The following is a 24,407-nucleotide window of genomic DNA, read 5'->3' as shown; positions in this document are numbered from 1 at the left end:
CCGCGGCGGGAGAGGCCACAGCAGAGAGGCCCGCGTGCCGCAAAAAAAAATAAAATAAAATAAAAAACAAAATACATCCTTATCTCTCAATATTTATTACAAATGCACATTTCATGTTATTATTACTTTTAAGATTTTTTTATTTATTTTATTTATTATTTTTGGCTGAGTCAGGACTTAGTTGCGGCACATGGGCACTTCGTTTTGGTGCACGGGCTTCTCTTTAGTTGTGGTGTGTGGGTTTTCTCTTCCTAGTTGTGGCACGCAGTCTCCAGGGCATGTGGGCTCTGTAGTTTGCGGCCCGCAGGCTTTCTAGTTGAGGCGTGCAAGCTCAGTAGTCATGGCACGTGGGCTTAGCTTCCCAGCGGCATGTGGGATCTCAGTTCCCTGACCAGGGATCGAAGCTGCGTCCCCTGCGTTGTAAGGCAGATTCTTTACCACTGGACCACCAGGGAAGTCCCTCGTGTTATTATTAAATATGAGATTTAAAAAATAAATCTGTACATTTCATTGTAGGTATAAAATTTTGTTCATTAGCATAATTCTAGTGTTCAACCTTCCAAAGTCTCCTGAGAAATTATAAGCCAGTTTAAAACAGTTTACAGTTTAAAAACAGTAAAAACATTTTCATATAATAAACACATTTATTTCCAACCAGCAAAATTTGTTCTGTCCATTCATTAAAGGGAAAAATTAGCATTTAGAAAATATTACACTTTCATGCATTTTTTTCCCAAATATATATTTATAACAATTCAAAAACTTTTTTCATTGCATACTTACCCATATTTGTCTTCATTCCATGTTGTTTCTGGAGGCTTCCTTATGGATGGAAATCGAAAGGCATAGAAGCTGGGCAGTTGTAGAATATTTTTCAAGCAATAGCATCTGGTTTCTTGGCAATCATCATGGGCCAAGGCAAGGCAGCCCTGGCATATCTCCAGATTTTCCTGTGGGTATTGCTGAGGGATTTCCAGGTCTGCCATGTTGTTGTAATGGTGTTTCCTAGAAACCCAGAAACTCAGAATGGAGTCCAAAGTCTGTCTGATAGTACACAAAGTCTGCATGATCTGGCCCCCTTGCTATCTTTTTGACACCTGACCTATTACCCTTTGCCCAGCTCACTCAGCTGTAGCCACACTGGCCTCCTTGCTGTTTCTCAAACATTCTAAGCACAAGCACACCCTTGGCCTTAGGACTTTTCACCTATCCTTTGCTTCTGTCTGCGATGCTATCCCCAGATAATGACCTGGTTTGCTCCCTCAGTTCTTTTGGGTCTGTATTCAAATGTCCTCTTCTTTTAGTTTTTCTGACCTCCTCTATATTTCTTGCATAGTACCTGGCCAGTAGTAGCCACTCAATAAATAGTTTTTGAATGAGCTTGAACTGAAATTCACCTTTCAGTTACAAAGAAACAATGCTTTTAAGTGTTGGGAACCTAACATATATTCATTTACTGAAAGTATTTTATTAAACTCAGCACATGCACTCAAATATATATACCCACTGAAAAATTCCTTGTGACTTAGTTTATGGGAAATAATGCTTGGATTTCACATCCAACTTCTGGACTCATTGATGAGTATTTATATCCTATTGGTACAGTCAAGATGCATTTGTTTAAGACTTCTCTGATGAGCTGTGGCTTTGCGACTAGAGCTATGGCTTTGCGACTAGAGAGTTAAAGGAGCATTACAAATGCAAGCTGTACCACTTGGAGCACATTCAGAGAGCTGGATCTCTTCAGCATTGCCTGCCCAGCTCTTGGAAACAGAGGAAAACAGTAAGATTCATTCCCATAATGCCTATTTCCAACTGCCCTCATTATCACCTCTTCGAATATCTCGCTTCAAGAACCAAATTACCAGTTGTTTCAATGACTGCACTTTTATTTCTGTAAATAAAGCATTATGTATTTACATATTTTTTTAGCACCCTGAAAGAAAAGATACTTGGAAGAAGCAGCGAGAGACTGAGTTTTCTTGCTAAAACTATTGGGGGTGGATTTGTTTATTTTTAGTTATTTTCACTGGGCAACTATGTTCCATAAGGAAATGCTCTTCTGAGTGCATTCCAATATAATTGGTGCAATCAGAGAATGAATTCCGATTTTTTTTTTTTTTCATGGCAGACGACAGGGTGCTCTGTTATTTGATGGGTTCCCGATTTTTAAAAATATTCTCTTTGTTCAAGGGTAGGACCTTTGACCTGAACCTCTTTCCTATTCTTTTTTCTGTTTTTCTCAGCTTCTCCTCTCCTCCACACCCAACGTATTCCCCCTATTCCCCGTCCCATTAGCACAATGAGTTATGTCAGAGGAGCAAGCTACTCAGTGCTTGGGAAAATAGGCAAGATGATCTCTAGCCAGGAAAACTCTTTTTTGAATTCATTTTTCTTTACTTGACATTCTTAAGCCGGCTGCAGGGGATAATGAAATGAATTAAACAGGTCTTGGCTCTCCAGTGGCTTACAGTCAATGCTTGTCCCATTTTTCCCTTGGTTTTCTGTGGGAAGACAAATGGCAGAAGTCTCAAAGGGGGTGAAATAGATCTGCTCTCACCTGAGACAAATTTGTCCCTTTATTTATTTTTGCATAAACTTTAATTTTAAACATCTGTAGAAACCTTAATGTAATTATAATTAACTATGGTTAATTATTATTATTACTATGGTTGCATTTTAAAATGTGTACATTTTAAGACAAATATTAAAATAAAATTCTACAACATAAATCATTCTTGGGTGCCCAGTGATGACTTTTTAAGTACATGTAGGATGAATTTCTCTTTAAATCTTAGGGGAATGGTGGAAAAACATCCCTTTTATGTAGTCCAAACTAAAAGCTCTGATAGAAAGTACAAACTCTATTTGCAGTTAGTTCCCCAAGAGAACAGAACACAAAGAGAAATGAGTCCTTGTGAACACCAAGTGGGGAAAATAGGGAACCTTGGGTTCTAGATTTCTTTCTACCCACTGCTCACAAGTTGATGTGCTTATGCAAATCACTTCCTTTTCTAGGCTTTAGTTTTCTTCATCTGTAAAGCAAAAGGATTGGATTAGATCATGTATACAATTCTTCCTTCTGCTAACATTGTGTTATCTGGTGTTTCTTTGCAAGAAAATCAATGCATTACATGGTGAATTCACACGCTTATTGGTCCAAAAAGACAGAAATGAAGAGAACTGACCTCCACCTCTGGGGTTCTTTTTGGAGAGGGTGTGAGGAAAAGTATACTAAGAAAATGGTGTGGGCAGAAATTATAGTAATTTTAAGAAGACAGAGACAAGGTAAATGAAGGGGTTTTAATGGTCCATGTTAACAGAGCATCTATTAATTGTCAGGCATTAAGTTAGGTGCTAGGGACATAAAAGCAAATAAGACTCAGTTCTTCCCTTAAGGAACTCATAATCTGGTGAAAGTACACAGAGATAGAGAATGAGATATAGTGGGAACACAAAGGAGGCAGTGGTCAGGTAAGTCTTTAAGGAGAAGGTGACTTTTGAGCTGAGACTCAAAAGATGAGTAGAATTATGATAAACAAGAGGGGTTAATAGGAAAGGAAAATATGGCAATAGAAAAATATGCAGGAGGGGCAAGGAGATTAACTTGGAAATTAACCCAATATGTGACAAGTGGGAGTAGTAGTTCTTCCCCTATTCCTCCTCTCACCTCCTATCCTCACAGCCAATTTTCTTTGGTATCAAATATTAGGGATATAGCTAAACAAGTAGCTTCTATGCTGAAAACAAGGACTTCAGTTCTTTCCTTCCATAAAACCACAGCTATATTTCCTGGATCATTTTGTTGACATTGGAGGTTTATGAGAAGTAAAAGTATTTGTGATCGCCTTCAAATTATTTTTAAGCTCTCTCCCCCACCCCTCTTTCAGTCTGTAGTGACTTGTTACTGACCCAGTTTCTTCCCTGTGCTGAACAAGCATTAAATCAAGCTGCTTAATTACCCCTGTCTCTGTTTCACCTTCTCACAGCCTCACAGCTGAACTTATCCAGCTTTATAGCATGCCTTGCTTGGTAGGCAGAGGAATGGTCATCAGTATTGTTTTGAGAGGGTAACAAAATCCAGTATATCCCTGGAGAACTGAGCCAGGCTTGGGGCCTAGTGTTAGGCAGCATCAATCAAGTAAATAATGACATTTTCTTAAGGTTGCCCCCTTACCCACCCTGCTTGTTTCTCCAACATTTCCTTATTGTGCCCCTGAGGTAGTGTCAGGGAAACACAGCAACAGCATCTGAGTTAACCTGGGCTAGAGGCCTGGGGTTCTCAGATATTACTTGGAACCATAGCAAATCAGGTAAATATAAAGGTGAGAGTTGAAATCTTCAAGTTAGTGCCTATTGAATCTGTTTTTATAGAATAGCATTTTTCTCTTTTCTTCCTTTCTTCATTATCTACCAATAGGCAACTTGTATTTGAGGGAGAATTTTGTTTTCTTTCTCTCTGGGTCAGATTCCGACAGGCCACTTTAAAATGCCCTTTCTAATTGAAATGACAAAACACAGGAGAATTTACTCCAAAGAGAATACAGCAAGTGAAGTTGTGCCTGCTTTTTTATTTTGGTTTCCATATACTAGAGCACACTGGTGCCAATTTAAAGCCCCTGTCAATTTCTCTTTCTATCAAGTTCTCCTATTTCTATCCATAGTCTGCATTGTTCTCTTTACTTTATCAGTCTGATAAACATGTCACTAGGATATTTCAGGCGTCTTCTATTATGGCTCAAAGATTGGTTGGAGCAGGGAGTTTAGCTAAAAATTGTGCCCCTTGCTCCTTCAAGGTGGCTGGTAGTACCCGTAACTCTTCTTTCTCCATTTGAGGATTGTGAAATGCCATTTTAGAAAAAGTAGCTGTGAGACATCTGGAAGATGTCAAAAGAGCTCAGAAGAGCAGCAATATCAGAATCTCTCTTCTTGGACAATGATTCTTGTCTGGTGGTTAGGAATAGGAAATGCGTTTCATTGTGATTCACTGTATAGCTTATTTTAACATATAAAAGCAGAAAGCACATGGGCTTTAAAGTGAGACTGACTCTAAAATAGATAATAATTCCTATCATATATAACTATTTTGAAGATGAAATAAAATAATAAAGTAAAATACCTAGCACAGTACCTGACTGAGCTGGTGCTCAATATATGTTTGTTGAATTAACACACGAATGAATGGGGGTGATGACTGGATGAGTGATTATGTGAAAATCATGATTATGAGAATAAAAGGCCTTTCACCTTTTTTTTATGGTGCTCTCCTTTGGAGATCTTATGTGATTTTATCACAGAAAGCAGGTATAAAAGAATATATATGTATTTCACATTATGGGAAATATTAGATGCACTGTGACACCATCCATTATAATTTGACTTAAATTTGACTCCTTGGGGGGGAAAAGCATGCCTTTCTTCCCAAATACAATAGTGTTGTAAAATGACCCTGACACAAAACATTTCTTAGGTCTTGGCCATAGGCCAGCGTGTGTACTCAAAGACACTCAAGAATTTTACCACAAGGCTGAGTTTGGTTGGTAGGACCTACTGTTTTGTGCTGAATCTAAGCAGACTTAGTTATTAAAGTGTCACTAGGATCCAAGGCTAGTCTCAGGACACAGAACTCCAGAAACACTACTAGAGGTAATATGTATTTGTGGGTTTGTGAGATCTTCATAGGACTTTCTTAATCCTGTGCTTAAAAGATTGGTCAATGAGGGGCTTCCCTGGTGGCGCAGTGGTTGAGAGTCCACCTGCCGATGCAGGGGACACGGGTTCGTGCCCCAGTCCGGGAGGATCCCACATGCTGCGGTGCGGCTGGGCCCGTGAGCCACGGCCGCTGAGCCTGCGCGTCCGGAGCCTGTGCTCCGCAACGGAAAAAAAAAGATTGGTCAATGAGTTAGTGATAAAGCATAGAAGAGAGTCTTTGTGTCTTGGTTCAAGTTCATTGCTCTTTCTAGGTACTTCTCTTTTGGGGATAAAGTCTGAAATTATTAATCTGGCCTGATAAGACCCTACCCCTCTTTCGCCTCTTCTCACGCCGCTCTATGCTCACTCAGCAGTCACACCATGTTGGCCTTTTCTAAGTTCATCGAAAAATGTTACCTTCTTTCCTGCCTCAGAGCCATAATAATTGATGTGTCTTCTTTTTGGAATGTTCTTTATCAACCTTTCCACATGGATAGTTGTTGAAGCATTACTTCCTTAGAGAAGCTATTCTGATCCTTGTAGTCCTCAGGCTACATTAAATACCTTTGTTAGACAGCCACCTGACATTCTATGTTTTTCTTTCTCAGCACTTATTCCAACTGTAATTCATAGTTACTACCTAAGCATTTATTTAATACCTCCATTAAGGCAGGGACTATTTCTGAGCTGCTTGTTGTTGCACCTCCATTGTTTAGCACAGTGTTTAGTTAATAGTACACATTTAATAAAGATTTGCCATTGAAAATTTCATCTGTACTGGAAATGTGCTTGAAAAGTACCAAGGTTGGTTCATATATCCATTTCTACTTTAAATGATAATGCTGGAATGAGAGCTAGAGAATTCTTATTCTAGCTCCAGTACTAACTATACGATCTTGGGCGTGCTACTTCTGTTCTCTAGACCTCAGCTTATCAGTGTAATGAAGAGGTCAGACTAGACTAAATGATCTGTTAAGCCCCTTTCAATTCCAGGTACTAAGTATGTTATTGTTCAGCTTACCAAAATTTTAGTGCTGGCTACTTTATTAAAACTGAACTAATAATAAAGGTAGGGTTTATATAGCCATAAAATAGTAAAAGCATTTCTTAAAGTGCTCCTATAAAATATGAGTGATTTTATAATTTTGAAAAATATTTAACAAGGCTCATTTTTACATGTATGCTCTGCATGTCTTTATATATTTTGGATAAAGAGACAATTCAATATCCCAAACAACCACTGAACATTTTTCAAAATTGAAATGGAAGAACCTATACTTACAAAAACAGTCTTCACCAAAGTATAAACGTTTAAAGGACTTTGGCTAAGCCTGTTATAAGCTTTACTGCATTGTTGATTTTTTAAACCTCAATGTTGTTTGGAAATTAATATTATTATCATCATTATGACTATGAACTGTGTTCTGAGAATCTTACATGGAATGACTTTTGTAAATGCTTATGTAATAGTTAATCAGAGTTTAACCTTTTTCCTTCCTAAACCATTAGTTTGCAAAGGAGTTTTCTAACTTATAAAGCTATTTATTTGAATAACTAGTATTTTATATTCTTTCAGAAAAGGATGCAGTAGCATTTAGGGAAACTTTAAATTTATAAGTAACTAGGCTGAGAAGAAAAATTAATACTACAATTTGTGTTAGAAAAGTGTAAGATGGGTTAGTGAAGCTAGCAGTTATTGAGGAGCTATCTAGTCAACATTCTAAAAATGACCTCAAGAGAATAATTTCTTGTAAAACAGTATAATTTAATTTGCACTGAATTTATTTTCCTTTTATTTCTTAAAACTCAACACCATGAAATTATTCATTACATTTACAATAAATATAATCGTATACCACTGCTGTTGCCTCATTTATAGAGAGAATATCTCTCCTCCCTAACATCCAGGGATTTTATATTTAGCACATTAACTCAGAAAATATTGATTGGTTATCTCTTATTTGCAAGTCACTATTGTTGATGCTAGGCATTCAAAAATAATTAGGTTGGGCTTCCCTGGTGGCGCAGTGGTTGAGAGTCCGCCTGCCGATGCAGGGGACACGGGTTCATGCCCCGGTCCGGGAAGATCCCACATGCCGCGGAGTGGCTGGGCCCGTGAGCCATGGCCGCTGAGCCTGTGCACCCGGAGCCTGTGCTCCGCAATGGGAGAGGCCACAACAGTGAAGGGCCCGCGTACCGCAAAATAATAATAATAATAATAATAATTAGGCTGATCATGACTTCAGTAAGCTTACAGTCTATCAAGCATGATAAGACATGTGCATAATTAAACACAAAGTTATAAAAAGGGATAAGCACTGCAGGAAAGGTGCAAATCAACTGTTAAGGATCTTTATCTTCCATCTCCTCCAGAGCTATATGCTTGTTCCAAGACTTTGAATCCTCCTCAGCTCCTAATACAGAGCCTGGCATATGGAACATATTCAATTAATGTTCGCTTAGAAGATGAGCTATTTGTGAAATTGTTCTGTAAACCTATGCCTATTCAATGAATGGCATTCTTTTCTCCAAGTCAGATCTAAAGTCTTCAATCTGAAAAGCTCTATACTTCTATCTAAACTAATATATTTTGTTAGGCAGAATGTGAAAATTTTTATTTTCATGAGCACTTTCTATCTCTGCATTGGACTCTAATTTCTGATTTCTATTTCAAGGCTCATTCTACTAAATCTTATCTGATATTCTACTGTCCAGTTTACCCAGGTCTGTGAGTTTTACAGACTGTGGCTATACTTCTTCCTGCCTCTAACATATCAGTAACCAGAAGGCACAAGGAATTCCAAGGAATCAGCAGTTCTAAGGCAGCTTGCCTCTCTTAGGTACAAGCCTTTAGAACGGGATGTAAAATAGATGATTGTCGAAACTTCAGAGGGAGCAATGAACGCTACTCTGTTTCTCCAAGGCAACTATATTGTTCAATTATTTTGAAGGATTTCTGAATTTAGTCAGCCTTTTAAAAAATAGATTTGTGTCCAAAGATTTGTTTTTCTGCTTTTCTTCACTAATTGAAGTTCCTTGAAGGACTCAAGATTGAGTCAAATTGACTTTCTTCTGATCTTGTGAATCATGAGGTAAAATGAAGGCATAAATGATGTCTAAGGACTCTTGTCTCTCGAAGATTTCCTGACTCTTTAATACTCAATAGTAAGGCATATTGGTCATGATACCAGCCACCATATAGCCAGTACTTTTCCCCTCCGTTCAGTGTAGGACTTTTCTTCACTGGCCCAGCATCCACCCCCCACCCCCGCGCCCCACTCCCTTTGATGACACCTGGATGAATTTTAAAGGAAAAAGATATAAAAGGAAACAAGGAAAAAGGAAACAAGATAGTCCTTTCTTTCCCCCGAAGTTCTAGCAGTTTGACTGACTCTTACTTGTGAATTTTTCTTGCCACTGAGTCATTGCACATACAGAATTATGAAACTTTAATTTCTTTAGAGGCTTGTTACATTAGAAAACTTGGTCCAAAGAAAGCAACAATCATGACATAAGCACATCTGGCTCTTGCAAGTTATTCTTTATTAAGCTTTCATTTAATTACATGTGCTGAAAGGTCTGTAATTTTTTTTATTTGTCCATCTGAATGTTAGTAATGCTGGAAATTACATACAAACCACCTGTTTTTCCTCCCCTACTAATATGGCAAAGTTTGAGCTATTTTCTCTGTGGTTAATGAACTAGGAAGCTTTCTATTTATTATGATAGAAATATGACTATTAAGGTAGTCATAATCTTGATGGCTTAATTCTTGATGATAAGAAGAAAAGAAGATATTTGAATGGCATTTTCAAGCATGAAATTCTGTTAAAATTGAGGTATCTGAATTCTGGTTAGCCATAGCAGATTAACACATTCATTTATCACCAATTTCACCCCAAAGCTAATAACTCTACAGTTAAGGATTTCACATCCTGTGCTAGGAAAAAGAAGCTTGATTTTGTTCCCCCACAAATCTGGCTATATTCTCTTTTGGATTATGTTATATGCTGCATAGAAATAAGACCCTGAGGAAGGAGGGACTGGCATTGGGCCTCAGGGATCTTGAGGGCAGCACTCTTATCATCCAGAAGGGTCAGCATCCCCAGAGAAGTTTAGTCAGTATTGGATTAGAATGATGTTCTTCCAGAAATCCCTAGGAAAGTTTAGATCAGTTTCTTAGTTCATGAATATTAAAATTACATGAATGGACATACCGACTTTTAAAGAACTTTTATGAAGATTTTAGGTACTAGGAAGAATATTTGAGACCATTTAGTCAAATTCCTTTTTGTATGATTGAAGACATTGAGTCCTAGAGCAATTCAATCCTTTGTTTAGGGTCATAAACTTATTTCTAGAAGGACCAGGAACAGAATAATGACTCCCATATCATTGCTCTTTCTTTCTGTTATACTGTTTATTCTCTTTCATTTTCCTCTTTTAAAATAGTGAACGAGAAATTGCAAGGCTGTCAGAGAAACAATTATCTAACAATACGGTAAGTTTTTTTTGAAACTCCATTTCAGCTGCATTTAAAGAGATGATGTTTGTCTTCCCTCTTTTGCAGCAGCTCTATGCCGCTCAGCTGGCCAGCATGCAGGTGTCACCTGGAGCAAAGATGCCATCAACTCCACAGCCACCAAACACAGCAGGGGCAGTCTCACCTACTGGGATAAAAAATGAAAAGAGAGGGACCAGCCCTGTAACTCAAGTTAAGGTATTTGCTTTGCAGGATTATGGAAACAGTTTGGAAAATAGCTTCACAAGAAAGGTAGTGAACCAGGCTGTGTTGGGAATAAACGGCAGGAAGCAAAACAGCCTAAAGGAACCCCAAAATGCTCCTCTTTATTGTAAATTTCATGATTGAGCACTGAGAAACAGGTGTTTCCCTTTTGATAACAATAGTGCCATATTGTGAGATCTTCACCTATATCTGCATACTTACTTCTCAAGGATTTTTCCCCTTTGGATTCTGGCATTTATTTTTTAATGTTCATTGGCATGAATGGCCATGGTTTTATTACCAGTCTTTGTCATAGTCTTGTGACACTTCTCTCTAACTTCCTTAAACAGGTGGGGAGCCAACTTACAGTGCTAGAGGAGGAAGATCTCAAAACTTTAGACTGACAAAATAGAACCCAGTGCTAGACTTTATATGGTTTGTTGATAAAGCTCTCTCCTTCAAAAATAGTTATAAATGTGGTGGCTCTGAGGAATGAGTGGTGTCATAACGTAATCATGCTTTGATGCCATATATAGTTGTGATAGGATAAACAGGATTGCCCAAGTTATGACTGAAACATTAATAGATCCTTTCCTCACTGATTTTCAGTGTCTTAAAATGGGGTAGCCAGGAGGTGCTTGGTGACAGAGGGGAATTGATGATCCAGTCTAACTTTGTGCTGCAGCTGGTACTTACAGGCTTTTGCGATTGCCTGTGCTTCCTGTATTGAATTAACAAATTCAGACAGCTCAAAGAAACAATTGTTTTGTATCACTGACTTACCTACTTTGCGGGATGTGTTAAGCACAGATGTATTATTGTAATGTGCCCAAAGTACTGCACTTGGAGAAATTTTGCAATTATTTTTAACTCATTACATGGGAAACATCTAAGGCCAACAAAACAGCATTGAAGGCCACAGAATTACTGAAATTGTTTTATTTTCTAAAACTTACAGATAGGGACTTTGAGATTTCAGAAAAGCCCTTAAAAAATATGGATCCCAAATACCAAAGATAAAAAAAGTAAACATAATTAGGATGGATAGTTCTGCCAGTGCCCACCCAAAGGAATTAATTTAATGCCACCCATGCCTTTAGATTCTCCAAAGAAGTAGATGAACATGTATGCTTTGTTGTTAGAAATATTGAGATATGACAATAGGCGGTTTACATTTAATAAGATAGTATTAACTTATGGAAACAGACTATTTATTTTGTGTTCCAAGAGTTTCTTTTTGTGAATAAGAGAACACTACCACTCAAACCAAGGCACTTTGTTTAATTATAGTTGTTGGAGTATAAGCATATCAAACATCAGTGACTTGAGGTATTGAGTATTAGATATTTTAACATGAAAAAGTCATTTTATAAGTGGGTTGGCCAAATGGAACTGCACCAAACCAAGCCTTTACTGGATGAGTAAAATGTTCCCTGGTTAGATTCAAGTTTCTATTTGCTTTTACCATTCCAGTTTTGTGGGCCAACTGAATTTTATTACTCACTTGACCACATGCAAATTCTTAGGGAGTTCTCTATATAATTTGACTTGACTATACTTTATGTTAATAAAGGAGGCATTTATTATACTTATTAGACTGTTTATTGTATGTGTGAGTAAAAATATATAGACCAAGACATAAAGCAAATGTTTTAAATTTTTAAAATAGCTCCTACCTATTATTACAGAAGTTCTGAAAATAATCTTATATTTTGCTAATTGAAAGAATTATGGTCACTAAAATATTTCATGTTTCTCTCTGTAGTCATTCTTTCCCTCTGTACATAACACGACTACGTGACATAGGGCATTGTTAGCTGAGGTAACAAAAATAAAAATAGATGGTCTTCCTTTCCTTTTTTCCCCCAGAATTTTTATTTGCTATAATTGTCAACATCAGCAGTAAGGATGTTTCTGTTCAAATGTCAGTTCTGTCACTTTTACTAGATGTGTCACCTTGGGCAAGTTACTTCTTTCAGCCTTAGTTTTTGCCTCTGTAAAATGGCAGTTAATATTTTTACGGGTCTTAAATGAGATAATACATCTTCTAGAATATAGTGACTATTCCATAAATGTTAGTATAGCGATGACGTTGATGATAATCTGATGCTAATAAAGAAGATGGTGGTGGGTGGTAGTAGTGGTTGTAACTGAACTATCTGGTTGTATACCGAGAGAGATCCTAAAAGAAACCTAGAAGATTTCCATTTTAAACCATTATGGAGGAACAGGGATTGACTTACTCTCCAAACTTAAACAAGTAAAACTCAAGACACAATATATAAAACAGTAGTTTCAGACATTTCCAATAGGAGTACAGGACAGTGACCCCTGATAGAAGAGAAACAAGTGAGGCAAGCAACACAGTTGTTCCATCTTACTGTCTAGAGAGAATTTCCAGGCAATAGTGCGGGGGCGGGCGGGTGGGGCGGGACGTGTAGCCACATGCAGTTTGGAAGCCTTCCCGAGTAGAGAGACAAGAGTTCAGAGTTTAAGGATGCCAAGTAGATGGAACTTGTGAGGTAGAGTACCAGAGGAGGGAGCTGTATATAGAGAGAGAGCACTGGAAATCTGCAGAAGGTTCCCCTGTATTTAGCTGAGTACTGCATGTGAGGAAACTACCTGAGGCCAGGGAAAAAGACCAGATGTAGCAGGCAAAACCATTGCAAGGTTCCCAAAGAACTGAAAATGATTTGTGTTCCCACTGGCCAGACTGGAAAGATCACTTGACACATGGGCACCAAGTAGAGTCCCCAGCAGGGTATTACCTCACTAGTGGGGCCAGATTATCCCTAGATTAATGACCGCTCTGGACCTGCCTAAAAGTAAGCTTAGTAAGGCTTTCCGTGTCTCAGAACAAAGTCCACACATACTTAAAGGAATATATAAACTATGAAACCCAGCACTGTAAAATTCACAATGTGGAGCATGTATTCAATAATTACCAGACTTTCATAGAAGCAAGAAAATATGAACAATGATGAAAAGAATAATCAATCATTAGAAACAACCCCCAGAATAACACAGATGATAGAATTAGTAGATAAGACAGTAAAAACAGCTCTTATAAGGGACTTCCAACTATAGCCAAGTGAAGAGGTAAGCATATCTGCTCCTGTTCACCCACAAAGTTTCTCTTGGGCCAGGACAGGCTGTGAGGACCAACAACAGGCCTGCCATTGTGGAAAGGGACTGACTTGACTGGGAGTTAATAGGTGCTTCCCATGCTCAGTGGCCTTGTTGGTGGAAATGGCAATTACTGAATTATAAGAATAAATAATAAATTAGAATATACAGTCATACCTTTTTTATTTATTTATTTTTTATAAATTTATTTATTTTTATTTTTGGCTGTGTTGGGTCTTTGTTGCTGCGTGTGGGCTTTCTCTGGTTGTGGAGAGTGGGGGCTACTCTTCGTTGCGGTGCGTGGGCTTCTCATTGTGGTGGCTTCTCTTGTTGCAGAGCACAAGCTCTAGGCACGTGGGCTTCAGTAGTTGTGGCGCGCAGGCTCAGTAGTCATGGCTCGTGGGCTCTAGAGCAGAGGCTCAGTAGTTGTGGTGCACAGGCTTAGTTGCTCCGCGGCATGTGGGATCTTCCCGGACCAGGGCTCGAACCCTTGTCCCCTGCATTGGCAGGCAGATTCTTAACCACTGTGCCACCAGGGAACTCCCATAACCTTTTTTATTGAGCTTCATTTTATTGTGCTTCACAGCTATTGCACTTTTTACAAATTGAATGTTGGTGGCAACCCTGCATAGTCAGATGATGGTTAGCATTTTTTTAGCAATAAAGTATTTTTTAATTAAGGTATATACGTTGTTTTTTTAGGCATAATGCTATTGCACACTTAATAGACTACAGTAGTGTATAAACGTAAGTTTTATATGGACTGGGAAACCAAAAATTCATGTGACTCGCTTTATTGTGATATTTGATTTACTGCAGTGGTCTGGAACCAAACCCATAATATATGTGAAGTTTGCCTAATATTCAAAACTGAGTAAAACCAGGTGTTATAAACTCCATATATTCAAGAATATAGAGGAAAACATGAACATTATAGGACAAGACATGGAAAACTTATATTGAATGTCTGGAGATGAAAAATACAGTGTTTGAGATGAAAAGTACTCTGGATTAGTACTGTTTTGCAATAGCAACAGATTAGATATTATAGAAGAAAAGACTAGTGAACTTGATGACATAACAATGAAACTGTCCAAAATGAAATACATAGAAAAAAGACTATCAGTGCTGTGGAACATCAAATGGCCTCATATATGCAACTGGAGCCCCAGGAGGAGAAGGAAGGGACAGAAAAATATATTTGAAGAAGTAATGGCTGAAATTTTTCCAAATTTGAGGAAAACTCTGAACTCAGGTACCTTATGAAGCTTGGTAAACCCCAAGTAAAAGAAATGTGGAGAAAACTAACTAAATACCTAGTTTATAAATCACTATTATTTAGATAAGAGTAAAGGAACTAACTAGTCTAATATCCTTTGAGTTCAGAGCAAAGGCAAGTAAATTGTAATTAAGCATATCAGATAATTTTGACATTTGTAATGGATACAACTATGTTTCCTGAGAACCTATCCTATGTCTGGATAGAGATAAAAGTGCATTGCACCATAGATGTGCCAGATTACTTATTTCCTACCAAGACAAACAAACAAACAAAACAACAGAATAAAGCTAGGGTATCCCTACATTATCAAGTGACTTATTTTAGCTGATAGTTTAGTAGGAAAAGGGCCTGGGATTTGGAGCCCAATAAACTATAATTCAAATTTTGTCCCTCCATGTATGACTTTGGACAGTCATTTTATCACTCTGACTGCTTCTTCCTTTGTAAATTTAGAATACTACTGCCCAGGCTCATAGAGTTATTGGTAGTTAAATGAGCTAATATTTGTGAAAACGTCTAGCACGGTGTTAGTACATAAAGGTTCCTCTGTGCATGTTATTTTCGTTTTCTCTTTCTAATCCTCCTCCTTTCTGGCATCCCTTTTTGTTCCCTCTTAAACAGTGACCATTAGTACTGGGAGTGACCATTAGTACTGGGAGAGACCTTAGAGATCAGCTAGAATCAGACCCTTTTTTCTATAGATGAAGAAATCGAGCCCAGAGAGGTCACATGTTTGCCGCAGGGGAGAAAGTTCAGTTTCCAAGCTCTACTGTGTGTTTTAAACAATAACATTAAAAGCAAGTTCTCTGTGTCTTCTCAGAAGCAAAACAGGAGTTAACATTTGATGACAATTTTATTTTAAACACAATAATGCAGATTTTAAAACTGAACATTTAAATGAATATGCTCATATTACAATTAAATTTCTAGAATGATGGAAGTGTTGTTAAGGGTGTTTTATGGCAGGATAAATGAAACAAAATAAAGGTGAGGAGCTTAGCTTTCAAGCTCCTGCTAAAACCAGAGTTACAAGCCAGGTATTTGAATACTGTGCTCAGTATAGAAAAACAGGCGTCTTAAAATAGACATTCTGTAAATATATGTAGCAAAGAATATAAAGAGACATCACTTTAGACATGAAAAATAAATTGTATATAGCATGGTATGTAAAACATAATTAGAATGTGTGCTTGCTCTTTGCAAAAATTAATTTTAAACATAAATAGAGACCAGAATATAGACCATGAAGAGTGCCCACACCCAGGAAGCCACATAGAAGCCATGCTGTGGCATGCGGCTCCCTGGGCAAAGGCCCAGAAGAGCAGAGGAAGGCTTTGTGTTTCCATTTTTAAAGTACTTGCTATTGTTTGATTTAAAATATATATTAAAAAATTAGTGGCAGAGCCTATTTATAGTTCCAGGAACTTTTCAGAGAGAATAACACAGAAGCACTACAGAGCTACTGAAATTTTAAATAATTCTTTGTAAATGCCCTAGGTTAATTTAGATCCCTGAAAACACATTAGGAAATTAAGCTGTAATGTGAGCTAATTCAGATTTTAATTTGGCAAAAAGAGTGATCCAACTACACAGTTAATGTAAATAGAAACATGACACAGGGAAATTAATGAGGTTTCCTTCTGATGAATCTTCAAGGAGGTAGATCATTAGCTTCTTTTGTTATTATTGCAGGAGAATGTGGCATTGTCTCTGAGGTATAAAATAACTGTGGCTTACTAAGTGATAATGTGCTTCATTTAAAAATAAATAATTATTTATGGTAAACTTGTAGGATGAAGCAGCAGCACAGCCGCTGAATCTCTCATCCCGACCCAAGACAGCTGAGCCTGTAAAGTCTCCAACATCTCCCACCCAAAGCCTCTTTCCAGCCAGCAAAACCAGCCCTGTCAATCTGCCTAACAAAAGCAGCATCCCCAGCCCCATTGGAGGAAGCTTGGGAAGAGGATCCTCTTTAGGTAAATGGAAAGGTCAACACCAGGAAGAGACTTATGAATTAGGTAAAAGAAAGCAAAACATGTTTACTGATGACTGATTCTTGTTTCCGAAGTGTTCCTTAGTCCAAGAAAAAAAAAAGTGAAAGTATTAAATAAAGTAAAAGTAAAATCTTTTCTACTGAAACATAACCCAGTTACAGTGTCTTGGGTGACTAGAACTTTTAGAAAAGGTTATAATATAAATCCTGCTGGGATGGGTTCTTCAGATGATGATGAGTTAGATCCAACACTCACAGACTTAGAAATTTCTGTGTTTGGTCAGTGCTTTGCCGCTGAAGCAACTCTAGGCAGATTAAGAGTGAACATGAACCCTCCAAGGGCCTAAAGGAAGCTGGCCTAAAAGCTGCCTGCCAAAAGTCCAAAATTTATTTGACATTTTATATTTTCTTTGTAAAATGTTTGTGAATTTTACATCTTATCCCATATCAGTTTTGCACTGAAGCAAATATGAATGACACACTTGATTGCCATCATATGAAATAAACTTAATGTCTAGTAAGATATGTCATAGTGATCCTCTGCCTCCTTACATTCTCTGATGTATTGCCAGGTATCTCTAGGGATATTCATACCCAGGTATGAGAAGTATAGAGAAAAAAATGGGATTTGGCATCAGGCAGACTTGGACTGAGAGAGAGCTTTTACTTACTAGCTATGTGACCCTGTGAAAATTATTTAATATTTTTGAACTCAGTTTCCTAATATCTGGAAGGGAAATATTATTACCTAGCTCATAGGTTGTTATGAGAATTAAAAGAGAAAAAAATATATGAAGTGCCTAACATGGCATCTGGCACCCAGAAGGCATGCAATTTAAAAAGACTGGACAACCGAATAGCAACACATTTACATATACATGTGGAATGAGACAGTAATTGCGAAAGCACGAAAGCATGTAGTAGCAGAGAGCCAAATAAATATGAACATTATTGTTACTATGCTCTATAAGTCTCTTAATTTTCAAATAAAGACACAAAATTTCAAAGGGATTAAGGACTAGAACTAGCATTTCTTCACCATATTACCTTCCTTGTGTTGTTGAATCCTATAGCCTGAATTGCTTCCTGTAATAAATAAAATAATGTGTAAGTGTAGCCATTTACAATTTAAAAAACCATTTTGCCTATCTTATCTCATTTTATTTTACACAATAATCCAATGAGTTAGGTAGTATATTATTATTACTCTCATTGTATAATAAATTGTGTTCTTACAGTTAAAATGACTTGCCCACAGCCATGTAGGTATTAATTAGCAGAGTCAAAACTAGAATCCAGGTCCTCTGACATATAACTCAGTGCTCTTTTTATAAACTCACAGTTGGAATATATGCTGAGCTATGCTGAATCTAAGTGAATCTTCTGATGATGAGATGTAAATCTTCCTCATTGAAATTGGGGACATTAGGATCCATACAGCAGCCTATTCTCTTTTTGAGTTAGGATGCCTCTTTCACGGGCCCAGAGGTTTTCACTCCAAGTCAGTGGGATTGCTGTGGGAAAGAGAAATGAATCATTTCCAGCATGTGAATATGATTGCTGAATTGTTGAAAGTCGTGAGATGAGGGGGAAAAAAAGCCAACATGAGGATAAATAATAGGCTTGATCTTGAAATGGCCCTCCTATAATCCATTCTGAATTTTGTTTGGAAAGCATTTGTCTTCTGTACTGAGCATTGTGAGGGACAAAGACGACTGTTTCACAGGCCCTGCTCTTATGGAGTTTATACCTCAGCAGAGCGTATTCTTTAGATCGTGAGCTAGAAATGAGCTGAAGTAATAGCACTCTTGTCCTGACAATACTGGATAGAATTTTTTTTTTTAATCAGAAAAGCTTCAGAGCAAAAGATATGGGTTTTCTGTATCCTAAAAAGTGGCTGTTTAACTTTCTAGAACTTTTCCATAGATAGTGTTGGTGATATTTTCTAAACTCAAGTACATACACACATGCACTGCACACACATAGACGTGTGATGTGAGCTTGATTGTAGTCTGATTTCCTCTGTCCCTTCTGTCTCTGTGAGGTGTGTGCACACACACACAGATATACACACATACACACACACACACACATGCATGTGCTATGAAATGCTCATACCAGGATACATGCAAGCTGATCTCATTAAACTTTATCACAGCAGCTGAAATCTATCAGTCAGCAAGCAATTGCCTTCTTTTTGCCTAAAATTGGAAAGCCTCATCTAAAGTATTAATTTTAACCTACAGTAAAATGCAAGATATGGAGGAAAATTAGTTTAATTTTGAATTTTGTCCTTCTGTGTTGCATGGAATATAATGAAAGTAAATGTTTTCACTTTATTTGAAGCTGTATACTTATGTGAAATCCATTCCCACACATACAGCCTTACTATCACGAAGACAGGGAACTGAGAACAGTGGGTGTTCCAGTTGGGGGTAGGAAATGGGTTGTCATTCTCTTAGTAAATAACTGAGGCAGCATGATGAGTAGAATGCTTCATTAACCAGCCAGTGATTGGGGAACAGAGAGTGTGGTATGTTCCTTCCCACCCCTTCTCTCCTGCAGTGGACATATGAACACACAGATACGGATATCTGCTAAAGGACACATGTAGCCTCACAGATTTTTTTTGGCTGGGCCAGAAACAACTTTGCTGTATTAGCACACCAGATATAATGGTCAGCCTGCACAGATGTCTCTGCACACATCCCCACCCCTTTCTTCACCACTACTGCCCCACTAATTGTTAGATATAGCCAGAATATATATATATATATATATATATATATATATATATATATGAATCTAGGAACCTTCATCTGTGAGGAGTTGTGTTGACAGAACCCAGATAAACTGAAACGCTAGTCCTCCGAGGGCTAAAAAAACCCCAGCACAGCTCGTTACCCTGAATTTCTGTGCTGTATTGCAGTTTTCTTAATAGCAAATGTGTCTCTTCCTTCTTCAGAGAATGTGGTATTATACAGGGGAGTGGGTAGTAGCAGTATTTTTTAAGAGTCTAACCTTACAAGCCTCTAATAATGCATCCTGTATATGCAGATATCCTGTCCAGTCTCAACTCCCCTGCCCTGTTTGGGGATCAGGATACGGTGATGAAAGCTATTCAGGAGGCTCGGAAGATGCGCGAACAGATCCAGCGGGAGCAACAGCAGCAACAGCCGCATGGTGTTGATGGGAAACTGTCTACCATGAATAATATGGGGCTGAACAACTGCAGGAATGAAAAGGTAAAACTTGCTTCCCTCCTTCTCTGGCTCTGCTAGACCCATTGACTCATTTTTATCTGGCTCTTTCCAGGCTCCCAAGCATCAAACTGCAGCCAAAGATTTGGGGTCCTAGCTTGAGGGCTTTCTTGCATCACACTTAATCATTAGTGCTGATTAACAAATACACCCTTTCCCACTTAGTGTGAGTCGCCTCCCAGGTACCCAACCAGGCACCCAACCTACCTGTCTATTGGTGTTTATCTGTCCCATTCCAAAAGATTTAGAAATATCTTATAATAAAGGGGATGTATGAGGTTACAAGACTATCAGAATATTAAAAAAGGAAGAAGCATATATGCTCACAGTGAAGGCTAATACATTACCATGACTCATCATTCAATCTATTACTAAGCTTCCTATCTGCCTGGGCAAAATAGAAAACAAAGCAACTTACAAAATGCATTCATTTATTTTTTGATTCAACAAATTATTTATCGAGTGCTTATTCTGTAATAGACACTGTTCTAGGCACCGGAGATACAACAGTGAACAAATCAGACAAAAATCTCTGTTCTTATAGAGCTTACATTCTAATAGGGGAACACAGATGAGGAAAAAATAAACAGTTAAATACATAATGAGTAATGTCAATAACATCAGGAGGTGACTCAATGCCATGAGAAAAATGGAAGCAAGTTAAGGGAATAGGGAGTTACAGGATTGTTCTTTTAAATAGGTTGGTAGGGACTCTGTGGAAGTGTTACGGAGTAGAAAGATCTGAAGGAACCCCTGTGCAGGCCACATGAAGAGCATCCAGGCAGTGGGAACAATAAGCTTAGAAGCTCTTAGAGTGTAGGACCAGCAACAAGGAGGCCAGCGTGGCAAGAGCAGCTTGAGGGAAGGGAGAGCAGTGGGACGTGAAGTAAAGTGATAGCCTGGGGTAGAGTGTGTTAGACCTGTAGGCCTTGGAAAGGCTTTGTGTTTCACCTGAGTCCTATGGGAATTCCTAGACTGGTTTTGTCCAGGGCATTGACATGATCTGATTTACATATAAAAGGATCATTCTGCCTAATGTGCAAGAACAGCCTGCAGGAGGTTAAGAATGGAAATAGGCAGACCAGTTGAGAGACTATTGTCATACACTGGGTGAAAAATTCTGATTATTTGATGAATGAATGATCCTTGCCATTCCTTGGCTTGTCTCTGCATCGCTCCAGTTTCTGCCTCCCTCTTCACATGGCTATCTTCCCTCTATGTATGTCCCCCTGTCTCCAAATCTCCCTCTTCTTATAAGGACGTCAGTCATTGGACTTAGGGTTCACCCTAATCCAGTGTGACCTTATTTTAACTTGATTATATCTGCAAAGACCCCATTTCCTATAGATAAATAGACAGATTATATAAATATATAATATGTTAAATTAATCATTATTTGCCTCCTCCCTCCTCCACCTTGATTGATCTCTTGGCAGGAGGTTCACACCAGGTAAGAGAGAAACTGTCTGGGGGAATGGTGGGTCTTTTGGTGTTGGTTAAGCCATAAACTTTTATATATTGGGGACCGGCTATGCACATGCCAGTCACCGGATCTGCTCAGTCCCTTAGGTGCCCCACTCCCCATTAAGTGCTCCATCTTTGGCAGTGGGCTCACAGAGCAGAGCCCCTTTTAAGAACTGCCTCAGTAGATGGTTACATATACAGTAAGGTTTCAGGACCACAAGAAAAGAAAAGTCTTGCCCCCAAACCTTTTCTACCACTCTGATACTAGAGATAAACACAGTCAATCTTTTGACCTAAGACACTATACTATACTCAGTGAGCACCATGAAATAGTAACATATTTAATCTTAATGTGAATAACTGTAAGATATTTTTTGGGGACCTAGATAGGTAAACACATTTTGGCATAGGGATACTGGGTGGGAAATTGGGTTAAAAGCAAGAGAATGGGTACATGCACCAGAGACCATCTCCTACCTTATAGTTTTGTCAATGGTTAATCCTAAAATTAATATGAGAAGGATGTTAGTGATTTGTTTAACTGAGTCTTTTAAAATGTATGAGTTTTCAAATGACAGTAGTATATGCTTACTGAAAATTCTAATAATACAGACAGATACATGGTCAAAAGCTAATTACCCTCCTCACCCCATTAACTATCATAATGATTCAGAAGTTTTCTTTGCATATGCAAGAAAGTATTAATGAGTTTAAAACTATATATTCTCACTTGGAATGGTAGGCACCGAGTTGTCACTTACCAGCTGTGTGATATTTGGTAAGTTGAATAACTTCTCTGAATCTCAAGTTCTTCATCTGTAATGTGAGGGTAGTAATCTGGGTTACAATGAAATAAGATATATATGAATATACCTAGCAAAGCTCCTGGTACAGAGTAGGCACTTTCTTATGTTTCCCATAACTAGTAGACTAAACTATGGGTGATCTTTGAATATATAGAACAAATGTACTATTTTGTCACAGATATGAGCTCCTCACATAATAATGGAAGGGTCAGCAGAAGGAAACAGAGTTAGATTTTTCAGAAGTTGGCATATTGACCAACTCACATAGTTAAACTCCTTTCTAACTGAGTTGATGCACAAAACTATGGCAACTTCAGATTTATTAAGTTAGATCACGGTTTCTCAGCCTCAGCATTATTGGCGTTTTTGGCTGGAGGATTCTTTGTCATGGGTGGCTAATCTGACCTCTACTCATTAGATGCCAGTAGTAGCACCACTCCTTTTGTGACAACCGAAAATGTCTCCAGACATTGCTAAATGTCCCCTATTGGGGGAGGGAGGACAAAATTACCCCTAGTTGAAAAATCACTGGGCTAAATAAATATATTTAGAATTAATACATTTCAGAAACTTTATTCCACAAAAAACCAAGTTATTTTATTTAAATAATCATACTTGTTTTTAAATTATGAAGAATCATTTGCCTTTGATTAATGTTATGAATGAGATATTTCTTTGAAAAATACATCTAGAAATTTTTGTTTGGAATATTAACATAGAGAATATTTAAAACAGAATGTGTATATGCCATTTAGCTTGGGGGGAAAATAAGAAATAAATTCCATATTGTTGCAGCAACTGTGCCTTTCAGTGAAGCTCCCCCATCACATTCAGCAGGCTTAGACTAGCGGCATCCTGATAGGTTTGCACTAAACCTAGGAGTAAATTGACACTGGACATCCCTTGCTTCCTGCAGTGACTATCTCTCTTTGTCTGACACAGTGACCCTATATGGTTGAATTTATATCATTGGTTGAAGTTCAAGCTTAAGACTCTATTAACTTCAAATACTACAGGTTAATTTTAAGTATTTCTCATTGACTTTTTAAAATTCATATGGAGGAAAGAAGTCTGAGGCTCCAGAATAATAACACCTGAATTTGTGTTGGAAGCCATGAGAGAGAGATGAGAGATTAGGTTAAGGTTGAAAAATAATAATAATGAATCTAAACTTGTCCTAAAACATATCACACTGAATGTAATTGAGCTCCTGAAGATAAGTGGCAAAGTGGCTTCTACAGAATCAGAAAACCCTGGTTTCCTAGTTGAAGGGAGTTGTTGTCTCAGTAGATGACTTTATTGGGGTTGAATTTGGGGCACCGGAAAAGTCCATTATATTCAGGGATGTTGTGCTCACAAGTTCTCCTTTACATGATCTCCCTCCCAAATAATGTCGCTCTTTTGAATGTATATTTGTGGATGTGTAGGCTTTGTTTAGTTTCTAGACCCAGTATGTATCCTTGTTTGCTAGGTTTGTTGCAGCCAGAAGAGTAAATTAAGAACAATGTTAAAGGGCTCCTGTGATAGTCGATTTGGCTCTCTTATAATCAAAATATCCATCTTAATTTTATGAGGTTTCAGAAGACACTACTTTTTCTTCTGAGAATCATATTTTCTTCTGAGATCAAAGAGGGTAAATAAATAATGTGCAATAAGATTGGTAAAATGGATTGTGGCAAATTCAGTTTAACTGTCTTCAAAATTGTCCTCTTTGGAATTACCTCAGTTTCCTTAAATGTAAAGATCCATAAATTAGATTTCTGAATTTATTCTTGTAAACCATAATACAGTTTTAGAGATTTTTTCTCAGTGTTTCTGTCATGACACCTTGTGATTTATAAAGCATATATAGCTCATCACGCTCATATTTGGACATTTTTTTACAAATGAGCATGTCACAGATTTGAGTTCCCTGAGAAGCAGACTGTGAGATGGAGATTAACGAGCAGGTTTATTGGGGGGGTGCTCTTTCTGATTGCCACCTGTAGAAGGGAAAGGATGAAAGCAGAATAGGACTGTGATGCAGTCTTAACCAAAGCCTTAGCCAACCTCATATGAA

At 37.9% G+C, this 24,407-nt stretch overlaps 1 protein-coding gene across 7 annotated transcripts in view; it reads left to right on the top strand.

The window, feature by feature from the left end:
• SOX6 (SRY-box transcription factor 6) overlaps window positions 1–24,407 on the top strand; it is a 518,084-nt gene that overhangs the window by 419,963 nt on the left and 73,714 nt on the right. For 5 of the 7 annotated variants that reach the window (XM_082845245.1, XM_082845244.1, XM_082845243.1 and 2 more), the window contains 3 exons: window positions 10,262–10,411; window positions 16,618–16,843; window positions 19,876–20,063. In XM_082845245.1, coding sequence (XP_082701371.1) covers window positions 10,262–10,411; window positions 16,618–16,843; window positions 19,876–20,063 — 564 coding nt within the window. The remainder of the gene's footprint in view (window positions 1–10,261; window positions 10,412–16,617; window positions 16,844–19,875; window positions 20,064–24,407) is intronic. The other 2 variants (XM_082845247.1, XM_082845248.1) reach the window with 1 other exon arrangement.

Source organism: Leucopleurus acutus, assembly GCF_964270905.1.
Source record: "Leucopleurus acutus genome assembly, chromosome: 8".
NCBI lineage: Eukaryota > Metazoa > Chordata > Mammalia > Artiodactyla > Delphinidae > Leucopleurus > Leucopleurus acutus.
This window is presented reverse-complemented; position numbering and strand designations above follow the sequence as displayed.